Below are 26,724 nucleotides of genomic sequence, written 5' to 3' on the forward strand. Positions count from 1 at the left end.
AAAAAATAACAATAATAAAGAAATGAAGGAGGATTTGGGGAAGACCTGAGTGGAGACAGAGAGGGAAGGCCACGGGGATGGGATGCTCCAGGATGCTGAGCTGCTCATGGTGCAGCACATTTTATCCAGCAGGAAGGGGTTTATTGGGATGAGGGACCAACATCAGCCCCTGACCCCAACAAAAACCCTTCTCCAGTGACTCTGCCCAGGACTGGGAATGGCCAAGGAAAAACTGGTGCTGGACTTGTCCTTCCTACAAGACCCAGCACGGATCCCATCCCCAGCAGCAGGGGAAGCCCAGCTTAGGTAAAAGCATCACTTTGATGCTTGGAAATGACACCAGAAGCCAAGAGCTACATGGAAAAAAATATCCTTTTATGCTATTTCCTATGGGAGACAGCTGGCAGCACAGGGAAAAGGGATTGATTGAAACCTGGACTCGTGTTTCAGGATGAGGTTTTTGGGGTGAGACTGCTGGACCCTTGGCTGTGCAGGGCTGGGCATTTCTGCAGAGGGAAGCAGCGATGTCCCTGTGTCCCCAGCAGTGTCCCCAGAGATGTCCCTGTGTCCCCAGCCTCTCTGCAAAGTCCAAGGGATAAAACAGATCTGCTGCCCCTGGAGCAGAAGAGGAGATGTCCTTTGGACAGGGCAGTTTCAGGTTTGATGGATGAGCAGCTGGAGCCAAGGAGGGGGCAGAGAGGAGCAGCCCGGGGAAGGAGGGAATTAATCTACTGCCACAGGGCGCCAGGAGGCTTTGGGAAATGTCACAATCCAGCAGCATCCCGACACTGACAGGGCAGCAGGGAGGGGGATGAGGTTTTGTCATCTCCTCCCAAGGCAAGCAGAGCTCCTCTGCCTCTGCCTGCAATCCTGCCCAAGGCCATGGCTTTTTTCCTACTGATGCAGGCTAATGATATGGAGCAAACTGCTGTCCCTCTGCCCAGAGGTGCAAACCCACACAGGCAGCACAGTGAAGGTTTCCCAAGGGAAGGATTTCCCTCCAGCTCCCAAGGAGGGGGGCAGCAGCGCTCTGCCAGCCCCACCTCTGCCCCCAGCAAGGCCTCACCCTGCCCATGTCCCCAGGCAGTGGTGACACCCCTGGAGACACCAGAGAACCTGACTGAGTGGTGGCTGGATGCAGCTCCAGCTCTGGCTGTGGTCCCTGCCATCACCTCCTGCATCTCTGGTGCAGCTCCAGCATCAGCGGGGGGAGTCCAGCAGGGAAAGGCAGCCTTGGATCCCTCGGGATTTACCACCAGAGACCTCAGCATGGGGGGGCTGCAGCCACAGCACCTGGGGGCTGCACAGCCACGCTCTTTCTGCTTTCCCCTTGTGTTTTGTTTTGCTTCTCAACCAACCAAATTCACTTTTGGGGCTGTCTACTCCGACAACAGAGGCGGGAGGGTCTGGCGAGGGCGGGGGCTGTTTGGCTCCTATGTCTACAGGCTGCCCCGGGGCAGCTCTAGAGTTTGATGGACGATCATGCAGGTTTTATTGCAGCTCGTGTGTGTGGTTTGGTTTGTAGGCAGCCCAGCTGCAGTGTCAGGTAGCCCCGGAGGTGGGCTCCTCTCCCCTCCCCACCTGTCCGGCCGCTGTGTCCAGGCAGCTACTCCGTGGCCATCTGCTCGATGTGGTCACTGAGCAGCTTGTATTGCTCTGGGAAGGAGAGAGAGAGAAGGGCTCAGGGAGGCTGCTGAACCATCCCATCCACGCTCCATCCCCCCAGAATCCCAGAAAGGGGCTGCACATCCCCCGGGCTCTCCCCTACCTTCGTCCAAGTTGCCGATGGTCGCCTGCTTCTTCAGGAAGTCACTGCAGAGCTTCTTGTTGAGGCCAAACGCCAGCATGTTGTGGATGAAGGTGCTGAGGGAGGACAGAGAGGTTCTGGGTGAGAGGATGGCCAGGCTGCCCCTTCTTGCCCCCACCTTCCTCTCCCTCTCCCCAGCCCCTTGCAGCGGGCACTGGGATGATGCTCAGCTCGATCCCTTTGGGCATTCAACAGCAGGGGCAGGAGCAGATCCCAGGGAGAAGCATCAAAGACCCTCTGCACCATAAGGGACGTCCCCAGTGGGGGAACAGCTGGGAGGTGTCCCCAGGGGGGTGGTGCCCGTGCCCTGCTCACCCCAGCTGCCCGAAGGTGATGTTCTCGTTGAAGCGCAGACTGTTGTCGCGCTCCTCCTGCGTCATGTGGCACCACTTCTCCCTGCAAGGAACAAGCCACTGGCACCACTCTGCCACCACTGGCACCTCAGGACCCCCTGCCTGCTTCCTCCCACCCTGGGCCACGTTGCTGGAGGGCAGGAAGGCACCGAGAGCCCCTTGGAGGGCAGGAAGGCACCGAGAGCCCCTGGGTGTGGCGCTGGGTGTTGGATGAGCTCACAACGTGGATCCATCTGCAGAGCTCTTGCCCTGGAGCAAAGCAAGAGATGCTCCAGGAAAAACCTCATTCAGCCTTGGCTTTGCCTGGAAAGGCCCTGATTAAGAGCTAAAAATAGCATCAATCCCTCCAGCACAGAGCTCACCTTCAGTGCCACCGTGGGCATGAGGAGGAAGCAGGGGATGGCCGTCCCAGCAGGGCTCTGCTGAAGCCCCCCAGCCTGGCAGGGTGACAGGGGGACACCAGGCACCTGTCCCTCATCTGCAGCAAGGCTCCAACTCCCCAAATCCTGAGCAAGGTGATCCCCAAGGACAGGACAGGAGCTCCCTCCCCGTGGGCCAAAATGCCAGCGGTGCCCTGAGGGTGCCCAGCTCCACTCCAGCTCCCTGCAGCTGCAGCATCGCCTTCAGGGATGGAGGGGGTTTAAGCTCTGGGTGTTTGCAACCAGCTCTAGGCAGGGGCAGAGTCCCCACCCCGGGAATAAAGCCTGTGCCACAGGGATGTCACTCGGGGTGGTGGCAGCAGGGCTCGGTGCATGCATGCCAGGGAAAATACAGCTCCACGGTGAAGCCAGCCCCTTCCCGAGAACCAGGTGAGGTTACAGCCAAGGATAAGAGGAGGAGAAGCCAGGAGAAACAGGGATAGGCAGAAGAAAAATGGAGGAGAAGGAAGAGGAGAACACCAGGAGAAGAAGGGACACTTGTAGCTGGCCAGAATAACAAGCAGGAGGGGGGAGCTGTGCTGGGGGGAAACTGGGATAGAGGGGGTCTCACTCCAAATTCAGTGAGGCTGGCTCAGCCCCAGTGGGGCTGGAACTGGGAGAGGATGGGTGCTCAGCCAGGCTGACCCCACAAAGGGAGCCAGTCCCCACCCAATCACCCCCACCTGAACGTGCAAAGCTGCCGAGCTGAGCCTGCAGCCACCAGCTCATTGTTTGTAGGGCTCTGGAAATGCACACAATGTGTTTCAGGGGATTTTTTTTTAAAGAAAAGAAGGTGTAATTTCTCTCAGATAAAGCTCAGGATAGCAAATAAAACCCACAGCCAAATGTAGAGGCTGAAAAGAGAGGGCAAGAATCAAATTAAGGGCTTTGAAATCTGGAAGCAAAACTTCACAGACCCCACTGGCTCACTCACAGAAGAGGCATGTTTGTAACTCTTTTTTCCCTGCATTTTTATGTTTTGGAGGGAGGAAGAAGGGAGAAAAAACATTATCAAAGTGCCCCCCCCCAAAAAATTGGCCGTGTTTCTGGCTTATTACTGGAGAGTAACATTCCTGGGAAGGGAGAAAACCCACATGTGGCTCCACTCAAAGACTTGATCTTCACCAGCAGGACAGGCACAGGGGTGAGGAATCCCCTGGGCTGTGGGGTTGTATTTTGGGGCATCCTTGCTGTGCCTGGAAGTGCTGAGAACTCTCCACCAACCCCTTCCTCTTCCAGCAGCAGCAGCGTTTCCCCCCACACAGAAAACTCCAGCAGTGATATTTACACCATCCCTCAGCCAGGACATTCCTCAGCCACACAGAAAATTCACTGCCAGGCTTCCAAAATCCCTCATCCTCTTGTCGATGCCATCACCTGGAGGGATTTGCCCCCAGATCCCACACTCCAAGACAATAGTGACTGTTCCCAGCTCGTGGCCCCAAGGACACGCTCCCAATCGTGACATGCAGCCCCCCCACCATTTGCAATTTTAATTTTGTTAAAGGATGGCAGCAGAATAGTGCATTAAAAATGGAAAAGGACCAGCTTTTCCAGCTGGCAAAGGATCCCCAGCACCTCTAAGTGGCAGCAGAAGCCAGGAGCAAGCAGGAAGGACAGGAGAGGGGGATGCTTTCTACACAAAGAGACTCAGTTCATGCCCAAAACCTGCCCAGAGGGATGTTCCCAGCGAAGTATCACAGCTTGAAAGCATTCAGGCTCCTTTTTAAGAGAAAAGGAATGAAAGAGGAGCCAGTGTAAACCCCTCAGGCCCTTTGGGAGGCTGCTGCTCCTGCTCAAACCTCTGGCAGCTGCTCCTCCTCCATGGAGGAAGGGCCTTGCAGAGCCCCCCAAAACACATCTCCCCCGTCCCCAGGGCAGGATCTGGACCTGAAGCGAGCATCAGCCTGCGGCACTAAGGAAGGACAGGGACAGACACACCTCTTCTCCTCTTCCTCCCCAGTGTTCCCTCTGGAGCGGCGGCAGAAACGGGGCCCACAAGAGTGGCGCGTGAAAAGGTCATGCAAGACAGAGGGATGGAGGGGAACGGAGAGAGGAAGACAGGGAAGGAGGTTGTTAGAGGCAGAGAGAGAGGAAAGAGAGAGAAAAAGAGGAGTTTAGTTCTGTTCCTTCCACCCCCTCCCCTGCCCTCCCCACCCAGAGGAGGAAAATCCTGCCCAGGACTGGCAAAGGACAAAGCCTGGCCACCCCAGAGATGTCCTGGTCACCCCATCACAGAGGTGGCCTCAGCCCCATCCCCAAGGAGCTTCTGGGCACCTGCCATGGCCAAGGACCGACCTGGAATTCCAAACCCAGCCCCGACCCCAGCAGGGATTCCAATCCTCAGCCCAGCATCCCAGCTCACTGTAAGGATCCTGCATCCTCTCCAGAGGACTCAGGGGCGTCACCACCACCTCTCAAACCCCCTGAGATGCTCAGGATTCTCCAGGCTGCAGCTCCCAAAGCTCCTTTGTCAGCCAGGCTTGTTCCTGCAGCCGAGGCAGGCTCAGCCATCAGATTAATTGGGAGAGGCACTGGGAGCAGGGAGCAGCTGCCGGTGGCGTCTGTCCTTGTGAGGCATTTGCTGCTGCTAATTTGGGGCTTAATGAAAGCAAACGCAGTTGTGGTTACACTGCTGCTCTGTAGGCTCTTCCCGTGCTTGCTTGGGAGAAAAAAAGGAAAGCAATAAAGGGGAAAACAGGGATTGATCCGAGAGCTGAGCCTGGCACAGCATCCCCGGTGAGAGCCAGGGCTGCTGCGGCTCAGCTCGGGGTTTGGGGAGGACGCAGAGGGGGCTGGCTGCTCCAAAGGGCTGTCAGTGCTCCAAAAAGGGGGAAAGGGGCGGCTCGGGGGCTCCAGGGAGAGCTCAGAGCCTCAGGCACCGCACGGACAGCGGGAAGGGCCGGCTGGGAGTGGGAAACTGCTGCCAGGAGAGGAGGGAGCGGCTGGAGCCCCCACACAGCTCCGGGGCGCAGCAAGGGGTGGGCACTAGCTTGGTGGGAGTCTCACCCACTTCTGCAGCCCCTTCCCTGGCAGGTTTTTCCCAATTTTGGGGGCTGGCAGTGCCACCATCCCCAGCTTCTCTCCTTGCTGGCTGCAGGTTGTCCCTCCTGGGGACAGCTGGGGCATCCCCTCCATCCACCCCACCTCCCTGATGGCTGCACCGAGCACCTCCCAGACCTGCTGGCACACTCAGCACCAGCAGCATGAGCCCTGGCTGGGATTTCTGGGCACATCTCTAGGGTTTGGTCCCCCCAAAAATGCTGCACAACGAGCAAGAAACCCTTCCTGCTGCCAGAGCCCTGCCAGGCTGCAGATCCCACCAGCACACCCCAGCAGGATTCCAGAGGGGATGGCAAGCAGAGCATTTCCCCAGGGCTGGACGAGCTCAGGGCTGTTGGGAGGAGCTCCCTGGGGGGCTGGAGGGGACACAGAGTCTCCTTTTCCCACAGGGACATGTCCTACCTGGTGGTGGGGGATCTCTTCCTGCGCTCGCAGTGCACGGCGTCGAAGAAGGCGGCGTTCCAGAAGCGGAGGTTGTGCCTGCAGGGAGGGAGGGATGTTGGGAATGGCCAACTGGGATTTTACAATTAGGTACCACAGAGTGCCCAGAGCAGCTGTGGCTGCCCCTGGATCCCTGGAACTGCCCAAGGCCAGGTTGGATGGAGCTCGGAGCAGCCTGGGACAGTGGAAGGTGTCCCTGCCATGGCAGGGGTGGGATGGGATGGGATGAGTTTTAAGGTCTTTTCCAACCCAAACCATTCCAGGATTCTACAATATCACCCAGCCTGTCCTGGGTCCTCCCAAGGGTCAAGGTGGGCCAAACAAACCTGGCAGATTTCTGGACCAGCCCTTTGGTGGCTGCAAACACACTCTCATTAGCACAAGGGACGTGCCAAAGCCAAGGCCAGCTCTGTTAGGGGCACTTGTGACATCTGGGGACATGTGGCCAGCAGGACAAACCCCTCCCCAGGCAGGAGCCAGCTCGCCCAGGGGCTTTACCAGATCGGCTGCTGCTTGAGGTGCATGTACAGGTAGATCTTCTCCCCCTTCTTCTCCTCCTCTGGGCTCTGCAGGGACACTGTGGGGACACACAGTCACACAGCAGCACCGGGGGGACTCCCACCTTCCCACCCACGTGTGGATTTTGTGCCCCCTCCCAGTGTGGTGGCTGAGCAGGCGGGATGGATTGCAAACCAAACACATCCTCTGCACGTCCAGAGAAACAGAAGGAGGAGCTCTGAGTGCCCTTGGAGGGCAGGAGTCAGCCCTGATGGAGGCAGGGATGTGCCAGGAGGATCCTGGGGGGACTGGACTGCTGCTCTGGGAGCACACACGGGTGCTGGGGGACACTGGTGCACCACCAGAGCTCAAGGCAGTGGGTGCCCAAACCTCAGCAGCCTGTGGCACTGAGGACAAGATCCTCGCAGGATGAGAGTTGTGATTGGAATTTCAAACCCAGCCCCAAGGAATTCCAGCATTTCCAACCCTCCCTCCTTCCCCAGGGGTGCCTTGGCCATTCCTATTTCAGCCATGCTGGCTGCACTCACCCGTTTTCTTCAGCTTCTCCTTTGGTTTGTCTTCACCTTCTCTGTGGAACAAGAAATCAACGTCAGCTCCAAAAATCCTGTCCCCCCGAGAGCCCACGGCCCCCTGGCAGAGGGAACCTCATTTGAGAGACCCCCTGATCCCATGCCACCATCATCCCCAGGGCCAGAAAGGTGACAAAGAGACGGTGACATCCCTCCCCTCAGACCCGGCAGAGAGATGATGCAGAAGATCACCAGCTTGGAACCACGTAACTCCATGGCTGTCTCGGTTTGGAGACAAATCAGGAAGAATTAGGACAATGGCCAAGGGAAGCAGGACTCCCAGACCACGAGGTGACAGTGGCTAAAGCATGGCACCAGGCTCTCGTGGCCGTGGCAGCCCCGTGGTGCCCACACACCCCTGCCTTGGTCAGGACACGGTGCCTGCCCAGCCCCCCAAGGGAGCGGTACCCACTCGCTCTTTTTGGGGCCAGGACCCTTCAGTTTGGTCTCCAGGCCCCCGAAGAAGCCCTTGACGTTCTCTGTCTTGGCCGAGGTGTTTTTCAGCAGCCTCTCTGCAATGTCCTTCTTCTCGGCCAGCCAGGTGTTCGCTGACTTCAGGTACGAGTCGATGCTGCCCGTGGGCTTCTCCTTGGCCTCCAAGGGCAGGGCCTGAGGTTTCCCTGGGGAAAATGTGCCAGGAGCTCAGTGGGCCCACGGCCCTGAGTGCTGCCAGCTGCTGGGGACCTGCACCCAGCTCCACGATGCCCCACCAGCAGATGGAAACACCCCACATCCCACCCCAGCTCCCTGACGGTTTTTATTTTTATCCCACCCCAGTTCCTGTAGGTTTTTATTTTTATCCTCCCTGCTCCCATTCTGGATAGAAAATCCAGGCCCCAGTGGAGGAGCAGCCGTTGCACACCAATCAATAAACCAAGGTGCTTCTGGGCTGGGGTGTTCCCATCCCACCCAGGGCTGGGATCACTGGGGGTTGTCACATACAAACATTCCTGGCTGGAAGCGAGGGCAAAGCAGCATCACCACCCCAGCAGGAGTTTGCATGGATTCCGGGCTCTTTTCCACCTGGGGCACCCCTCCAACACATTTCCCATGCACAGGACACATTTCACACCTGCCCTCAGCACCAGCAGAGCCTCCCCAGGGGTGCAGGCTCCCTTACCTATGTAGTAATAGGTGAAACACATGGTCATGAGGTTCTTGGCAGGGCTAAAATCGTCCATCTGGTGACACCTGACACAGAGGGAGGACTCAGTAAGGACACCCTGTGATGGGACCCCAACCCAGCTCTGCCCTCAGGGCCTTTTGGGGGTTCCCACAAAGCCCCAGAGTGCCCCCAGGACTTACTCAAAGAGCACGAGGGCGAAGGACTGCATCAGGCGGTAGAAGGTCTGCTCTGAGACACACTTGGAGTTGCAGCGCTGCAGGGACAGAGCAGGGGGTGAGACAGTGCAGGGACAGAGCCCTGGGCTCAGCACAGCAGCAGGAACAGCCTCAGCCCCCCAGGACCCCCAGCATGGGCAGAAGCAGCACTCATGGGACTCCCCTCAGAGACAGCGTTCTGCCTGTTTGGGTTTATTTTTTGGTTTTTTTTTTTTAGAGAACAGGATGTGTCTGAGTGCTGGTGGGATTTAATTTTAAATAAAATGAGTGAATTCTCTCCCACGCTGCACCAAGGGTGTATTTAACTGCTCAAAATGCATTTATTCGCTCCTGTATCTCCCTCTGCTGTGGTTCCTCACTCTCCTTGAGTTCTCCCTTCCAAAAATCCTTCTCTGGGATATAACTAAAGCCCTGTGGCCTGAGGCTGTTCCAAAGCCCGTGCAGGATCCCTGCTGCCTCCCCAGCACTCCCCTTACCTGGGCGCTCACGTATCTCGCAAACCACTCCCTGCCCTTCCCGTTCTCGCTGCTGCAGAGCTCCCCAAACCTGGCCTTCTCCTCTTGGTCCAAATCCTCCCTGAAACAGGGAAAAATTAAAAAAAACCCAAAACATTATTAAAGCCAAGGATGAGACTTGCACCCCCCCTTGGCATCACCGTCCTGGTGCAGCTGCTGGAGGAAGGCAGAGGAGGAGGAGGAGAGGAGCACCCGTTTTGTCATCCCTTGCCTTGTGCTGCTCTTTTCTTCCTCCCTGGCAGGGGGGAAACCAAAGGCAGAGGGAGAAGGGAAGAGCCAAGGACAGTGCGAGCAGAAACTGAGCTCCAGGGACAGGCAGGGAGCCCCAGAGCAAAACCAAGCCCTGCTGCTGCTCCTCACGCTCCGTTTGCTGCATCCAGCCTGACACGGAGCCGCGGAGTCCCGGAGAGCTGGGGGATGCAGGGCTGGGGGCACAGCCAGGGGCTGCCACAGGGTCCCTGGGCACGTGTGAGCCACTGGCATTTCCATGAGCATCAGTGGGGAGAGGAGATGGGGACAGTGAGCCGCTGGCATGGGGATGGGGACAGAGAAGGGAGGGAAGCTGGAGGTGGAAGACGCGGCCAGGAGAGGAGCGCAAGGCAAAAGCCACATCCCCCTCAGCACCAGCAGCGTGGAGGGGAAGGACAAACTGCTGCTCCCGGAGTGGGAAAGCAGCCAGATCCAGCCCCATGCCGTGGGATGCCCTGGCCCTGCTCACTCACCCCCCGGTGAAGATCTTCTCCACGTAATTCCGCATGAACTCCCGGCGCTCGGCCGCGTCCCGCGCCGGCTCCGTGCTCTGGCTGGAGGACAAGGACTCGTTGGAGGAGGAGCGGCGGAAGCCACCCCAGTGCTGGGGAGAGTCCCCCATGTCATTCTCGCTGTCTGCTGACTCGGTGGCATCGCTCTCCTCCGCGGCCACGTCCCCTGTGTCCCCCGGGTGGCCGCTGTCGCTGGGGACGGCGGGAGGAGCGGGCTCTGGGGGGTCACAGGCAGGAGTTTCGCTGTCAAAGTCAATGAGGTTCCCTACAGGCACGTCCAGAGGGGCCTCCATGGCTCTCCCTGGGGACGTGGCAGCGTTGGGGACACTGGCTCCTCGTCCTTTTGTCCCTCACTGGGGCGTTGAGGCCATGGCTGGCAGGATGGTGGCTAAGGCAGGCAGGACCTCCTGGGGGGGCACGGGCTACCACAGGACATCTGAAAGACACGAGGAGGACAAAAGTGAGGACAGGACCCCAGGGAACCACCGCCATGGAGCTCGGGCAAGGCCCCCCACGATGTCCCCAGGATGTCTGTCCACAATGCAGGGACAGACAGAGCTGGCTCCTCTCCAGCAGCCACGTGAATCAGCAATCCCATGGAATGCTCACATGCCATCGGCACTGCTTGAGAGGGTTTTCCATCCTTCAGCCCAGAAAAGGGACAACCAGAGCCTGAGCTGTGATTAGGGATGTGACATCTCGTGGCCTGATGGGCAAAACTGGGCTGGCAGGAGCCAGCAGCTGGCAGGGCACTGGTGGCTCTCCAGGGCAGCCCTGACATCCTCCTGTCCCTGGCCTCTCTCTGCCCACAGCTCTGTCTGACCCCGTTTGGAAATGGGATCATCTCCGGGGTGGAGCATCCTGGAGTTTAACACACTTAGCTGGGAATAGAAAGGGGATGCTGGACACCACAGGAACTGGAATGGGATGAGGATGCAGAGCTCTGGACTGCAATTGAGGGGGTTTGGCACCCCAGATGGCAAAGGAGGTGCAGGGAGCACAGGGGTGGGGATGGACTGGGATGCTCCGGCATGTGCCCATCCCGGACAGTGCTGCAGCAAAAGAGGGAAAGACAGGGCTGCCCCTGGGTCACAGAGTCACTGGTGTGCTCAGTGGGGGTGTTTCTGCCCCAGGAGGGGGTGAATTGTAATGTCTGCAACCCAGCACACACTGCAGCATCCGGGCACAGCGGGGACAGGAGCAGGGACAGCAGCTCAGGTGACAGGTAATGGTGACAAACCCAGGGCAGCACGACAGCAACACTGACACAGCCCCGCTGCCTTGCAGGGGACTGATCCCAGGACACAGGCAGCCACCCCCAGGGCAAAATGCCCCACAGGACCAATGTCCAGGTCATCAGACAAACAGGAGATCCAGCTGAAACCAAATCTGACGTGTTTCACCAAGCACAGCAAAGTGGGAAAACAGCCCCTGGGCTGCAGGAGCAGCCACTCTTCAGCAGCATCCCCCTCCTCCTCCTCTCCTCCAGGAATCCTTTGGGGCACTGGACAGCGAGAGGAACACAGCTCCTTGAGTGGCTGGGACACTGTCCCCCAGGGACAGCAGGGACAGAGAGAAAAAGTCACCCGGGGTGGCAGAATCCATGCAGCCACCTCGGCTGGCAGCCTTCTGTCCCAGCCTCCCTGACACTGAGCCCCTGGCACACACCTACAGCTGCTCCCAGGACCTGCAGGGACACTGCTGAGCTCCAGGAGCTGTGCAGGGTTTGGCTCCTGGGAGAGGAGCAGCCCAAGGCTGCAGCACAGCAGGGACTGGCAGTGTTCCCACGGGGATCCAGCCAGCTGCAGCCTGGCTCCGTGCCCCTGGCAGTGTGAGCCATCCCAATCACCCCTCCAGCTGCAGGGACCTCCATCCATCCATCTGTCCATCCATCCATCCATCCATCCTTTTTCCATCCCTTCATCATCCATCCATCCTTTATCCATCCATCCATCCATTCTTTATCCATCCCTCCATCCATCCATCCCTCCATCCATCCCTCCCTCCATCCCTCTGCCCTTCCCGCTCCCACAGCAGCTGCAAAGTCCCTTTGGCACTGATGGAGAGGGAAGGCTCCAGGGAGAGCTCAGAACCCTTTGCAGTACCTAGAGGGGCTCCAGGAGAGCTGGAGAGGGACTTTGGATGAAGGCACGGGGTGCCAGGACACAGGGAATGGCTTCCCACCGCCAGAGGGCAGGGTTAGGTGGGACATTGGGAAGGAATTGTTCCCCATGAGGGTGGTGAGGCCCTGGCACGTGGGAAGGAGGACTTGGAGTTCAGCTCAGGAGCCCCAGGGAGTGTATCCTGCTCACAGGGGGATGGAAAAGATGTAATCTACCCTTTGCAGTACCTAGAGGGGCTCCAGGAGAGCTGGAGAGGGACTTTGGATGAAGGCACGGCGTGCCAGGACACAGGGAATGGCTTCCCACTGCCAGAGGGCAGGGTTAGGTGGGACATTGGGAAGGAATTCTTCCCCATGAGGGTGGTGAGGCCCTGGCACGTGGGAAGGAGGACTTTGAGTTCAGCTCAGGAGCCCCAGGGGGGCTCACAGGGGGATGGAAAAGATTTAATCCCTCACTGACCAGCTCATGGTAAAGCCCTGCCCTTGAGTGAAGGCCACCAAAGGTGTCCCCAGGTGCTGGCAGCTCCTGGGGGTGCCCTGGCTCCTCCAAAGGCTCTCAGAACAGAGCTCAGAAGAGCTTCAACCCCAAAACCAGCTGCAAAACCAGCCCTGTCCCCACTCCACAACCTCCTCATTGCTCCAGCAGGACAAATCCAGGGAAGGAATAACCAAAATACCAAGTGAGAGCCTCAGGTCCCACAGCTGGCACCTTCCACTCATGGACTCAGCACAGCTGCACGTCCCAGCACTGCCCAGGGGGGTCCCATGCCTGGCTGGGTCAAGTCTGAGAGTAAATGAGGGTTCTGCAATAAAAAGGGGCTTTTGGGCTGCTTGGGAGCCCTGATACAACATCATGAGCTTCAGCATCATCCTGAAACTCAGCAGCTCCTGGGCTGACTTTAACCATGAAGCTCAACCAGACAAGTGTGCTGAAGCTACACATGGGAGTGCCACAGGAAACCCATGGTGCCCTGAAACTTTGGAAAAAGCCTGTTTTTACTAAAAATAAATGCTGGGGTAGATGTGAATGATTCACCTATAGCTGCTCATGTGTGCAAGCAGCTTTTATCCATTAGCTGCCCTTGAATCCAGCGCTGGATTTCCCAGCATCCCTAAGCCCTGCAGAGTTTCCCCTCGGGGCTTTTTCCAGGTGCTGAGGTCAGGTTTGCTGCCAGGCCTCAGCGATTCACACCTGGGAAGTGGGATCCAATCCAATGGAAATCCCTGTGGGGAGCAGGATTTGGCCAAGCTGTGTCCCAGCTCTCCTGTCTCTCCAGCCCAATGCTCTGCTCCCAGGCTGTCCCCTGAGCTGGGTGACAAACAGATAATCCCTGTTATCAGCTCTGGCCGTGGGTGACATCCCACACGGTGACACTGCTCCAACCCACACACTGCATCCTGCACGGAGACAGTGCTCCAGCCTGGAGCTGTCAGGGATGACTAAAAACTGTAATTAAAGCAAAGAAACCTCTGGCTGCCTCCTCGTGGCCTCATCCCTGCACCTGGCACCCAGACACGGAGTGCAGGAGCCCTGAGAGCCCCTGGGAACACTCAGCTCTGGGAAAGGGGAAAAGCCACAACTGATGTTCCTGCAGGACTCGTCTTGGCAGCCCAGAGGGGACAACTCTGCTGCTTTGGACAGAGCCAGGGCTCTGCAGAGAGCCCTGGCACTGTGTCCATGCCAAGGGCTGCCTGCATCCGTGCCAAGGGCTGCCTGCATCCCGCTGCTGTGCGGGGGCGAGGGATGCTGACGTGGGCAGCCCCCGGCCCTGGCAGGGTTTGTGCCCCTGCTGCAGCACAGGCGATCCCAACACACCTCTCTGCCAGCTGTGCCAGGGCACAAATCCTTCCCACCCTGCAGGAAAGGGGTCAGAGCTCTGCTGCCCTGCAGAGGAGGCAGCCCCGACGCAGAGGAACACGGCGGGAGGAATTTCTGGGACACGCACAGGGTGTCACCGCTGCTCAGGGGCTGGCAGAGCGCCGCTGCTCGCTGCTGGCACTTCTCCACGCTGCGGCCCTCCCTGGAAATCCTCCCTTGTCCCATCCAGCCCGGGGGCTTGCGCTGCCCCGGCACGGGTCTGACACGGGAGTGCCACCTGCTCCTGGTGCTGGCACCGCCCGGGGACACCGCGCAGCCACCCACGGCTCTGCCCCGGGCTCTGCAGGGGCACCCTGGGCACGGCTGAGTGCCTGCCAAGGAAAACTCCCTGTGCCGTGAGGGAACAGCGTGTTTCCTCCCGGGAACTGGTCAGTCTTGTTCCCCGTGTCCCTCCCGCGGGGACAGCACGCCGGCAGCAGGGTCACGGCTCCGCGCAGACCCGCTGGCTGCCAGATCCCCAAAGGCGCCCTAAATCCGGAGGTACAGCGCTCACCCCCCCTCCCAAGCACCCCACGCTGAATTTAAACACACAAACCTCGTTGTTTAAACACATCTTGGCGCTTTGGAGAGCCGAAACTGCTCCTGGCTGGGCTCGCCCGTCCCCGCCGCAGATCCGCTCTGCTCCAGCGGCCGGGAGCGCTCCCGGATTTATCCAGGAGCTGCCCTGGGCAGCCCTGCCCACAGCTCTACAACTCCCTAAAATAACTCCCTGGATGCCAGGGGTGTCCTGAGGGCGGTGCCCAGCTGGGCTGGCACAGGTGGGGCACAGACAGACCTCACACACTCGGTGCGTGCCCGAGCCAGCTCCCAGCCCATGCTGAGCCGGGATGCCAGCCCCTGACATCCCGGGGAGGATTTTTGGCATGTGTTGTGTGTAGGTTTACGGGATCTATTCCCCAGCATCACCTCCTCTGCCGGCCCCAGTGCCGGGGCGCTGCTGCCTTCCAAGGTGGATCCTGCCCCTTCCCGAGCCCGGCTTTAGCTCACACGGAGCGCTCACAAAACTATCAGCCAGCCCTTAAAACCGGAGCCATTTCCCGGGAATCTGAAGCTCCCAGCTTGCCCTGCTTCCCGGAGAGCCTTTTCCTTTCCCCCCGCTGCCATCAGACACCAGATGGCAGCTCCCCATTCGCCTGGACTGGCGAGGAGAATTAAACGCCTCCTGAACAGACCTGAGCTGCGTAAGCCGGGCTTTTGTGCGAGCAGCGGTTTCTCCTTTCACACTTCCCAGCTCCCACACCCCTCTCGGCCACGGCCACATCCCCAGGGAGCCCCAAAACGGGGCTACTTTTTCTGCAATTCCCATTTTCACCTGGCAAAAATTCCTCCCGGGGGCCGTGGCGGGCTGTATTTTGGAAATGAGCCCCCCGAAAAGCACACGCGGGGGCGGAGGGGGGGGGGGGGTTCCCTGCCCCGACCACCCTCAGTCCCCCCATTCCCACGGGAAATGCTGCTTCCAGCCCCCCCACCCCGGGATGCAGAAGGAGCCTGGGGCTGCTGGAGCCTGGAGCAGGCGGGGACCCTTTCCGAGGAGGAAGGCTGCATCCCCCCGGCTGTGCTGAGCCCAAAACCAGCTGAAAAAAAATATAAATTAAAAAAAAAAAACAAACCGGGGTGTCACCTCCCGGCGGGATACGTGGACAGCGCACGGATTAAACCCCCAGCCAAGCGCAGGGCTGTCCCCAGGCGGGGTTACCGCGCCATCCTCATCCTCATCCTCATCCTCCCTCCTCCCTCGCCTTTTACCTGCAGCCGGGAGCCTCGCAGCGCCTCGGCTCGCCGCTGCCTCCGCAGCATCCGGCCCGGGGGTGGCCGGCAGGCCGGGGAACGGGCGGTGGAGGCGACACGGGGCCGGTGGAGGCGACACGGGGCCGCTGCGCTCCCTCCCCGCCCGTGCCCACGCGCGGCTGCGCGCACAGCGCCGCGGAAAAAGCTCCCGGTGTCACCGGGCCACGCCGGGCTGGCTCCCCCGAGCCCTTCCCGCGGCGCACAGCCAGCCTTTCACCCCGTGAGCCATCCCCAGCTCCCCCCGAAAGCAGCCCCCGTGCCCCCAGTGTTAAGAAATATTAAGGAAAATTAAGTAATTCATCAGATTCTCCAGACTGAGTAGGTGCACAGGCAAGTATCCAAAATAGCGACCAAAATGGTGCGGGGTCCTCATCAAAAGGGGGAACAAATCGTCTTAAGTCCCTGCGCAGATAGCCAAAATATCAAGGGAATAAGGTGGGGTCCCCATCAAAGGGGGATTTTCCAGCCCAAAACAGCCCATCCAAGCCCCTGTGCACCCTGATATCTGGGACATTCAGCACAATTTGGCATCATTCACAGCAAAGACAAATTATCCAGGCTAAGTCCCACCACATGCAGATATCCAAAATATTAGAATGAGGTGGGGTTCCCAGAAAAGGGGGATTCTCCAGCCCACAGCAGCCTGTCCAAGCCCCTGTGCACCCTGATATCTGGGACATTCAGCACAATTTGGCATCATTCACAGCAAAGACAAATTCCTTAACCCAAACCAGCCTAAGTCCTGGCACATGCAGATATCCCAAATATTGACTAAAATAAGGTGGGGTCCCCATGAAAGAGAGAAATCTCTCCAGCCCAAAACAGCCTAACTACCTGCACATGCAGACATCCCCAAATATTAACCAGAATAGGGTGGGGTTCCCATAAAAGGAGGATTTTCCAGCCCAAAACTCTTTGTCCAAGCCCCTCTGCACCCTGACATCCGGAACATTAAACAAAAATAAGCAGGATCCCCATTGAAGGGGGATTCTTCAGCGCTTTTCCTCACCTTCAGCCCCCTGGGGATTGTGAATTATCCTCTCTGCTCCTCCCCAGGTGAGCCACTCTGGGGGAAAAAGTTTCAGGTGAGATGAGAGGTGGGAAATGCCCGCTGGGGAGGAGGAGCTGGGTGGGAGCAGCACAGGACAAGGGCAGAGCTCGGGGGAATTGCTGCCCACTCACAGGGCAGTGCTGGCACCTGGCTTCTCCCCTGGCCCCCAGGAGAAAACTCCAGGGGTTTCATGGCAAGAGATGGGGAGCAGGGCAAGGATGAGCCCCCTGGGAGGGGCGTCCTGGGCCGGGCAGTTTTGGGGTGCTGTCCACAAAGGGGAGTCTCTGACACAAAGAGAAACAAACGAGCTTGGAGAGGAGGCCACCAAGGCCCCCAGCCCTGCCCTTGCCAGCCTGTGCCCTCAGCCCTCCCAAAAGCACCCTGGCACTGCCTGCATTAACCAGAGGGGTCTCCTTGAGGATTTGGGGAAGAGGATGGAAACTCCCATATCTGAACAGGAGGCTGGAAACTCCCATATCAGCACGGGATTCCTGTTCCTGCATGTCCTCCCCACCCCAGCATCCCCCCAGCCCTGAGCAGAGCCCTTTTCTCTGCCCCAGAGCATCCCCCAAGGACAGGGAGACAGGAGCTGCTGCCCCAGCACGCCCTGCAGGACCTGCAGTCCCACTCTGATCCCCAGGAAAAGCAAAAAGCAGTCAGAGCCACATCCTCCCACTCTGGAGCAGGAATTGTGTGATGCCAGGGAAACACTTCTGGGGTGGGAAATGCAGCATCCCTGGCACAGCCTGGCCAAAGCTGAGCTCTGCTGCTCCAGGGCACCCCTGGAAAAGAATCCAAAGCCTCAGCTGTGTGGTTTTCAGTGCTCTGGAGGCAGCAGGAGTGAGGGAGATGGGTGAGTCACTCCTGCCACGGAGCACGCTGGCCAGGAGAGCTCAAAGGATGGCAATTAGTGAAACTGCTCCTTGTCCCCTCCATCCCCACACACCCGTCATCATCGGCCCACGGAGGGAACAGCTCGCCTGTGACACAGCCCTGGAGCTCAGCACAAACCCAGGAGCATCCCTAATTGACTGTCTGCCCAGGGTGATTATTATAATTAAGGCAGACTTCGGAAATTGTGAGTGACATGGAAAAAACACCCCCCAGCCCCCCAGCTCTGACACGACACCGTGGGGAGGGGGTCGGTGCCTCCCCCTGGCCAGTTCTTGTTGGTTGGGTTTCCACGTGGGTGCCTGCTCTCTGTTTGGTTGGTTTTATCTGTTTGCTCTGCTCTTGACCCTGGGTTTGGAGCATGAGGTGGAAATCCTGGGAGTACACACGTCCCTGGCAGCTGGAGATGGCCCAGGCCAGGCTGGACAGGGCTTGGAGCAGCCTGGGGTAGTGGGAGGTGCTCCTGCCCATGGCAGGGAATGGAATTGGGTGAACTTTAAGGTCCCTTCCAAGCCAAACCTAAAATTCCATGGTTCTGTGAAGTTTTGGGCCTCCTCCACCTCAGCTCACAGTCCTGCCTGGGAATTCTTCACCTTAGCAAGGAGAGGAGAGGCCCCAGGGAGAGGGGAGAGCATGGAGAGCATCCATCCCCTGCCTGCCACGGCTGGAAGCTGCTGAGGAGCAGAACCCAGGCTTAGATCAGGTTATTCCCCCCCAGCACCCTCAGGAGACATCCAAGCCTTCCCAAGTGGAAATCTCTCCATGGTGGTGCCGCCAAAAACACCCTCCTGGGAGAGTGGGAGAGTGCCCCCTCTCCCAGCTCCATCCCCAGCCCAGAACCATCTCCCACCGCCCCCCTGGCACCTCCACACCGCCCTGCTCCCCCTGGGCACATTCCAGGGGTGCCCAGAGCCCCCCTGGCACCTCCACACCGCCCTGCTCCCCCTGGGCACATTCCAGGGGTGCCCAGAGCCCCCCTGGCACCTCCACACCGCCCTGCTCCCCCTGGGCACATTCCAGGGGTGCCCAGAGCCCCCCTGGCACCTCCACACCGCCCTGCTCCCCCTGGGCACATTCCAGGGGTGCCCAGAGCCCCCCTGGCACCTCCACACCGCCCTGCTCCCCCTGGGCACATTCCAGGGGTGCCCAGAGCCCCCCTGGCACCTCCACACCGCCCTGCTCCCCCTGGGCACATTCCAGGGGTGCTCAGGGCCCCCCTGGCAGTGGGGCTGCAGCTGCAGCGCTGGCACAGCACAGCACAGACATGGGTGTCCCTCCCCGTGTTCCCGTTCTGCACACAAAGGCTCCGGGGGTGGCTGTGGCTGTCACACACCACGAGTGCCCTATTTTCCCTTTGTCATCCCATCCTGGCACAGCCACGCTCACATCTGCCAGCGTGGGTGCCCAGCAGCAGGGGGGAGGCAGGGAGCAGGGTGGGTGCTGAGCACAGGGGGACACCCCCAGCAGGGACAGGGTGACATCCCCATCAGGGTGACACCCCTATCAGGCATGGGGTGATGTCCCCATCAGGGACAGGGTGACACCCCCATGAGCTCAGGGGAAGCACATTTTGTGGAAGTTACTGGAGCATTGGGTAATTTTTTGCCTCAGCCCCCTGAGCAGCAGGATCAGGCACAAGGGCCAGGGGAGGAGCTGGCAGGTCCAGGAAGGAGCCAGGGCTTTGGTGGCAGAGGGATCCCAGAGTCACAGAATGTCCTGGCCTGGAAATGACCCACAGGGATCATCCAGTCCCTGTGGGGCCCTGCCCAGACACCCCAACAGCCCCACCCTGTGCCTGGAGGTCCAAACCCTCCTGGAGTTCTGGCAGCCCTGGGGCTGTGCCCATTCCCTGGGGAGCCTGGGCAGTGCCAGCACCCTCTGGGGGAAGAACCTTTCCTGATATCCACCTAAACCTGCCCTGGCACAGCTCCGTGTCACTCAGGTCCTGTCCCTGGTCACCACAGAGGTGTCAGAGCTGCCACTCCACTTCCCACTGGGATGTCAAATGCTGCTGTGAGGACTGAGATAACAGCTCTGCTGAAAACCCCAAAGCTCTGCTGAAAACCCCAAAGCTCTGCTAAAAACCCCAAAGCTCTGCTGAAAACCCCAAAGCCCTGCTAAACACCCCAAAGCTCTGCTGAAAACCCCAAAGCCCTGCTAAAAACCCCAAAGCCCTGCTAAAAACCCCAAAGCTCTGCTAAAAACCCCAAAGCTCTGCTAAAAACACCAAAGCCCTGCTAAAAACCCCAAAGCTCTGCTAAAAACCCCAAAGCCCTGCTAAAAACCCCAAAACTCTGCTGAAAACCCCAAAGCTCTGCTAAAAACCCCAAAGCCCAGGCCCTGTAACACCCCAGGCCAGGCTGACCCCGTGCCCAAAGAGGGGCAGCTCCTCTGGGCAGGGCTGTGCCACCAGAGCCAGAGCTCTGGAGAGGGACAGGGACAACAAGAGTCTTCAACACCAGCCAGCCACTTGCACCAGGATGAATTAATTTGCATTCAAAAGACCCCCAGTAGAAAACCACCCAAGCCCCAAAAAAACCTCACCCTCCACCATCTCACGGGCTCAGAGATTTGGCTCAGCCTCCCAAGACGAGGAAGGTGCCGGTTCCTGGTGCTGATCTGAGCTCTCTCCCAGCCCAGGAGCTCCTGGCTGCTCCCTGGGCCCTCAAACCCAGCACCCAGCAGCAGCACAACGCAACTGAATGTTGCCACACCACGGATGGTTGTGACACAGCTGCTGAAAACCTGAATAAGCCGCTCTTCCAGACTGACCCTCTGCAAATCCCTCCTAATCCAATCTTGTTTATGGCATTAGGTTGGACCCTCCCATACTGAACACCCCTGTTTGCTCAAGAGTTGGGAAAATCCTGGTCTTTGCTCAGTCCTGGTTGAAGATCTGATGCAGAAGTCACCAGAGCTTCCTTCTCATGTGTGGAGGTGTTTGGGGACAGGGCAGCTCCTGCACTCCCAGCTCCACATCCCACTGGCACAGCCCCTGTGTGCCACATGGGCACGAAAACCTCCCCCTGTGCCAGCGTGACACAGCCAGGAGTTCTCCTCTGCTGGCTTCTCGTGGTTTAAAACAGAGATTGCTCCACCTTATCCCAGCACAAGGGAAGAGCTGAAGGAGATAAACCCTGCTCTGACCTCCATCTTCCCCACAAGTGAGACATCACCCCCAGGAGCTGCTGGCTAAAAAAACACCTAAAACCACAAAATCCCCACAAATCCCAGCTGGGATCCAGGTTAGGAAACCAGCCCCATGCCACCTTGGTTTGGTGATATTCCCACAGAAGGTGCCAGAGCCACATTCCCCACCGCAGCTCGGGGAATGCTCTGCCCTCCCCGAGGCCATCCCACAGGTGGATCCCACATCAGCAGGGCACAAACCTGTGGGTTTGCCCCAGGCTGTCACAGCCTCACTCCTCCTGACTCCTTCAGGGAGGAGAAAACCCTGCCTGTGTGTCCCAGCATGAACATCTGCCACCACCCGTGGGGCAGAGCAGCTCAGCCAGGAGGAGGAAAGTGCTACCATCACCCTCAGTCTGCCTGGAATCTGCAGGAAAGGCATGACACAGAGAGGGAAATCTGTTTTGTCTTTCCCAAAAGGAAAGGGAGACACCAGTGGAGAGGCTGGCACAGGCTGGAGCAGTGGGAATGGAGCTCCTTTCCCTCTGCTTCCCCTCCAGATAAGCCTGGATCTTGTTTGGATCCATCCAGCTCAGGACAGGAGCATCCTCAGGGATCTGCCCCACCAAGGCTGCCTGCAGAGGGATCCAACCCGTGCCAAAGCAGCCCCTGGAGTGTGGAGAAGGAAGGGTTTCCTCCCTCCCACCCCTCCCAGGCAGTGGGGAGGGTGAAGGTGACAGCTCTGGCTCTGCTGTCACAGTGTCACAGCGCTGGCGTGCTGGCAGCACACACGGCGGCTCCCGAGGCAGCAGCAGGATGCTGGATCCACCTGGGCTCGGGGAAAACAGCGGGATCCACAGGGAATGGCAACACAGCTCCAGCTCTGAGCACCCCACAGCCCCCCCAGAGGAGCTGCTGGTGACACCCGTGGTGCTGGGACGCCTCCAGCACAGCCCTCGTGTCCCACGTCCCCTCTCCTGCTCTGGCTCAGCCAGCCACGAGCCAGGGATGGGCATCACCTGCAGCTGCAGCCCCTTTCCCGGGAAAAGCACGGTCCTCACACGTGGGGAGGAGCTGGTGGGAGCCCTGCAGCCCCCAGAGCACCCAGACACAAGGACAGGACACTCAGGACACCCTGGTGGCCACGGCACCACAGGGAAAGTCATGGGAACAGGGCCAGGCATGTGGATATTAAGGATCAGTGGGGGATCAATGCCCTTTTCCTGCTTTTTTTTCCCAAATCCTGACAAAGATTGCATCCACCTCACCCATCCCCTCTGCAGTGCCAGGGGATTCAGCATTGACCATCCTGCTCAGCAGCAAGGGACAGGGCCAGGGCCAGGGAGGACAGAAGAACTGCACCTCCAGGCAGGGAACCACTCCCTCCCCAGGGAATCCCATCCCTAACAGCTTTGCACAAAGATCTTCCAAATTCATGAGCAAATAACCGAGAATAATGAGAGCGACTGAATTAACCCCAGGCAGGGAAGGCAACTCCAGCTCAGGGTCCTGCAGCTCTCTGTGGTGGGGTGTGCTCCTTCCAGAGGGGTCAGATGGGATGGGATGGGATGGAATGCCAGTGCCAGTCACCCCCTAAGTTACTCTTTTTCAACACACACCAAATCTACCCAAACCAGGCTGGTTTTGAGCTGTGGGGTGGGACAAGATGCTCTTTGAGGTCACTTCTAACCCAAACCATTCCATGATTCTCTGATTTCACTCTCCCAAGCTGCTTCCCTGGCCAGGCCCCCGGGCTCTCTGGAAGTGCCTTGTGTGCTGTAATTTCCCTCCCAGCCCCAGCAGTGACTCCTGGGTCTCTGTGTGTGTAAAGCTCCACCACAAGAGCCCGACCAGGAATTCACAAATTCATCTCTGGAGGCAGCGATTGCCACTGCAGCCATCTGTCAGAGCAGGAGCCAGGCAGTGCAGGGACAATCCAGGGGATGGATGTGTCACACAGGGCCGTGGATGAGCCCCCGAGGGGCAGCAGCAGACATTCCACAATTTGGGATCTCATGGCAGCCACATTCTGGTCACCCACCCCCAGGCTCGCCCTCCTCACCACCCAAAACAACGCAAAAACTTTCCAAACTACAGCAAATTTTCCGACTTTTGCCATTCCACCCCTCCCAGCAGCTTTGCCAGGTGGGATCAACACCCAGCCCCCCTCCAGCCCCATCCTGCCCCGGGGGGACCCCAAAATCCCCTTTACCTCTTGCCCCTGGATCCTTCCGGAGGCTCCGGCAGCCTGGGTGCTGCCCCGTGGCAGGACAGGGACAGGACAGGGACAGGGACAGGACAGGGACAGTCCCGCTGTGCAATGATTAATTCCAGCTCCGGGTGACAAAGTGAAAGCCAAACAGGGCGAGGCAGGGATGCGGCCGCTGCTCTTTCCCTGTCCCCGGGTGCCGCCCGCCGCTGGCAGCTCCCGGCGGGACTGGAAAGACCTGTCGGTGCTCCTGCCGGAGCCACCGGGCACGGCACGGGTGTGGCAGGGGCCAGCAGGGCTGCTGTCACCGCCTCCGGGGCTGTCACACACAGCCTGAGCCTGGGGACACCTGGATGGATGGGGACACCTGGATGGATGCATCCCGCAGCCCAGAGAGGAGCCCAGACCCGGTTCAGCCCCGGTGGGGCTGGGTCTGCCCGAGGAATGAACGGGTTTAATCTGTCCTTGAGCCGGGCTGGGCCTGGAGACCCCTGACCTGTGGCTGGCACCCAAAATGCTCGAGGAGTAAGCCCAGGAATCGCCCAAATCCAGAAGTGCTGGGATGCCCTGAGGAGCTGCTCCCAAACAGCACAGACAGGGGGAGAAAACGGGGAAAAAAATGGTGAAAATGCAGCTTTACTTCTCCCTGACATTCAATAACCTTTATTGTCCTCTGAGCAGCAGTTTCCCATTCCAAGAATCGGCAGCAGGGCTGATTTTCCTCCAGGCTGGAAAAGCTTTGGAGCCTGGCAGCTGCCCCATCCCCTCAGCCTGCACCACAAACCCCAAAAGGTTCCAAACCAGGAGGAAACGCTGCGGGATGCCGGGCTCGGAGTGGCCCTTCCGGAGCTCCCTGGGATCCCTGCAGCATTCCCAGGATGCTGGGGGAGATCTTTCAGCACTGGGGGTGCACAGAAGATTCCAGGGATGCAGCAGAGCATCGGAGCCGGCGGATGAGGCACTTACCAGGCACGGGGGAGAGGCGCTGACAACTCGCAGGAGGCAAAAGGAGGAGTTAATGGTGCTGCAATTCCCGCTGCCTCCATCGTTAGGGAGGGAAAACGCATCCGAGCGGCCTCGCTCGAACGCACAGCCTAATTTGTTTCGGATTTAATGTCATCCTGCTTCCTGGAGATGGGCCGGAGCTGGGAAAAGCCTCTGCTTGTACCGACCAAAGGAAGGGATTTGAGGAGTTTTGTGGAGGGAAAAGCTCGGCTGCACCTGGGCAGGGCTGCTGCTGCAAGAGGCTGAGACCACCGAAGTGAGGCATCACCCCCAGGAGTTGCTGGCTAAAAAAGCACCTAAAACCAGCTTCACATGGAACATCAGTGTTTTGTGAAGGGTCTCAGCGAGGTTTTCTCCTGCCCACCAAGCTCTGCACACTGAAGTAGCATCACCACGGCGCAGCGGCATCGCCTCACCCAGAACAGGAGTTTGGGGGCAGGACAGCAGAGGGAGGGGGGAAGCCCAGTTTTCTCTGGGATTTAATCCTCTCTTGGGGCCCTGAGCCCGGCAGGAGGAGGTCAGGATTTTCCCCAGCCTGATGAGTTTCCTCCTCGGGGCCTCTTGTTTGTGCAGGCGGCTGGGAACGTTTCCTCCTCCCGGAAAAGCCCCGGAGGGAGCAGCCCGGATGGGCACTCACATCCCTGACTTCCCCAGCCTCCAAAACACCTCAAATTCAGGAATCAGAACCCCTCAGCTCATCCCCCCTAAAACCTTCCCCTGCACCTCCTGCTTCTGGCTTTCCATCCAAGAGCACGGCAGGGCCCCGAGCCCTGCCAGGGTTGGGAATTCCAGTCCAATCTCCAGGTGCTGCTGCTGCTGCAAGAGAGAAATAATCAGATACAGACCTGGGGGTGTCCCACGGCAGCGAAACCGCTGGGTTTTTCCTGCAGGGCTGGAACAAGGAAGAGATAAACCACGTTTGCTCCAGAGCACAGGCAAACAACTGCTTATCAGCACGTTGGCAGCCTCAAGGCTATTGCAGGGTGTCAGGAAAAGTGTAATTCCTCTCCTCTCCCGGGAAAGGTTCTATTTTTGGCCCCTCCGTCACAGGGAGCTGCTGCCTGCACCCGCCTGGGGCTGGAGAGCAGCCAGCCCTGCAGAGCCCCTTCCCTGTCTGCCACACTCACCAGGGAAGGGATGGACTCGGGGAAACTGAGGCAGCTCTGCTCCAAGCTGCAGGATCAGCCCGGCCTGGCTCACAGAGAAAGCTGCAGGGAGGAGTTAGAGCCTTTCCAGGGCCTGAAGGGGCTCCAGGAGAGCTGGAGAGGGGCTTGGACCAGGGATGGAGGGACAGGACACTGGGAATGGCTCCCACTGCCAGAGGGCAGGGCTGGATGGGATATTGGGAATGGGGAATTGTTCCCTGGGAGGGTGGGCAGGTCCTGGCTGTGGCTGCTCCATCCCTGGAAGTGTCCCCAGGACAGGGCTTGGAGCACCCTGGGACACTGGAAGGTGCCCCTGCCATGGCTGGGGTGGAATGGGATGAGGTTTGAGGTCCCTCCCAATCCAAACCATTCCAGGATTCTGTGATAACCCAAAGCTCAGCTGCAAAGGGGCAGAGCCAGAATTTGTGCTGGATTTTCCAATGACAGTTTAGGGGTCATTGGTAATTTTCAGGTTGGAAAATGATGAATCCTGGCAGGGATCATCAATCCCTGTGCCTGGCAGGGGGGGACAGAAAAAGCCAGAGCTGTCGTGACCCAGTGCTGCTGACAGCCCTGTGTGGTGGTGAAAGACCAGCAGGTCCTTCTGCCAACACATTTGTGACACTCCCTGCACCACAATTCCCTTGGCCAAAGGGAACAGGTCCATCCATTTCTCCCTCTCCCCCTGGCTCCACTCCCCAGCCCTCACCAGCTCACCTCGCTGAGCTCCAGCACTCCCTGCACTGCCCAACCCAAAGAGCCAACACATGGAAAAAGCCCGTTTTGGATGATTCCCCTCTGTCCAAGTGTGAGCTCGCTAATTGAGGGTAAAATTCCATCCAGGGTCCTGAAAATAGCCCGATAAATGAGCTCAGCTCTTTGCTGGTTGACTCAGCTAATCCTTCAGCTGCCGCCAGACAGCTTTGATTGTATCTTCTCTCCTTGGGCTCCCTTTAATGCCAAGGCCGAGCCGTGGCAGCTGCAGCAGCTCCCTGCAATTCATAATCTGCCTTTATTCCTGGCTGCACCACTGAACAGAGGTCGGCTCCCGCTCCTGGCTTGATTTATGAATATGGATTTTGTTGGTGAAGCCATTAGGAGCGGTGATGGAGCAATTCCCCGTACATCCTGCACCCCGAGTGCCTCATTTGCAGCCCGCCCCGCAGAACGCTCCCCCTGCAACGCTCTTCATGCAGGGAAGATTATATCAAGGCTTTGTCTGTAATGCTGTAATTCCACCTCGCCTCCCTGAGCCCTCTCCAATGGGAAACAACCCTGCCAGGCAGGGAAGTGCTGGGGAAAGGAGGGAATCCGTGCCCAGCGGGAGGAGCTGATATCCCACCCCAAAAGGCTTAAAGGGAAGTGTTAAATCCGCTGCCAGCCCAGCGGGGACCCTGCTCTGGCTGCTTGTGGTGCTGCCCCAGCGCCTCCATCCATCCATCCATCCATCCATCCATCCATCCATCCATCCATCCATCCATCCATCCATCCATCCATCCATCCATCCATCCATCCATCCATCCATCCATCCATCCATCCATCCATCCATCTTACATCCATTCATCATCCATCCCTCCATCCATCCATCCATCCATCCATCCGTCCCTCTGTCCCTCCCTCCCTCCATCCATCCCCCATTCACCCACCCATCCATCCATCCATCCTACAGCCATTCATCATCCATCCCTCCATCCATCCATCCATCTGTCCCTCTCTC

General features: G+C 58.7%; 1 protein-coding gene across 4 annotated transcripts; it reads right to left on the reverse strand.

Annotated features, from left to right (window-relative positions):
- KIAA0513 (KIAA0513 ortholog) lies at positions 1–24,533 on the reverse strand. Of its 4 annotated transcripts, none has more exons than XM_041400956.1 (13): positions 23,824–24,533; positions 9,750–10,224; positions 8,989–9,088; positions 8,477–8,550; positions 8,292–8,362; positions 7,584–7,791; positions 7,130–7,170; positions 6,582–6,660; positions 6,045–6,122; positions 4,521–4,550; positions 2,123–2,203; positions 1,769–1,863; positions 1–1,656 (listed from the first exon to the last, which is right to left on the reverse strand). In XM_041400956.1, exons 2-13 carry the CDS (start codon positions 10,079–10,081, stop codon positions 1,607–1,609), a joined length of 1,239 nt encoding a protein of 412 aa, XP_041256890.1. In that variant the 5' UTR covers positions 10,082–10,224; positions 23,824–24,533; the 3' UTR covers positions 1–1,606. The 4 variants fall into 4 exon arrangements, with proteins under 4 accessions (XP_041256890.1, XP_041256893.1, XP_041256891.1 ...); XM_041400959.1 differs by lacking the exon at positions 23,824–24,533 and adding an exon at positions 15,536–15,663; XM_041400957.1 differs by lacking the exon at positions 23,824–24,533 and adding an exon at positions 14,325–14,453.
- Positions 24,534–26,724: the final 2,191 nt, after the last annotated feature.

Source organism: Onychostruthus taczanowskii, unplaced genomic scaffold, assembly GCF_017590055.1.
Source record: "Onychostruthus taczanowskii isolate IOZ18803 unplaced genomic scaffold, ASM1759005v1 scaffold18, whole genome shotgun sequence".
Classification (NCBI taxonomy): Eukaryota; Metazoa; Chordata; class Aves; order Passeriformes; family Passeridae; genus Onychostruthus; species Onychostruthus taczanowskii.

What these genes read in the sequence shown, in the direction of transcription:
- KIAA0513 (XM_041400956.1), bottom strand. Translation starts at nt 10,081, where the DNA reads ATGGAGGCCCCTCTGGACGTGCCTGTAGGGAACCTCATTGACTTTGAC. An exon ending in TTTCACCTATTACTACATAG is followed by an intron (nt 7,792 to 8,291) that starts GTAAGGGAGCCT and finishes CATTTTCCCCAG; the next exon opens with GGAAACCTCAGGCCCTGCCC. An exon ending in GGAGAAGCTGAAGAAAACGG is followed by an intron (nt 6,661 to 7,129) that starts GTGAGTGCAGCC and finishes GTGTCCCCACAG; the next exon opens with TGTCCCTGCAGAGCCCAGAG.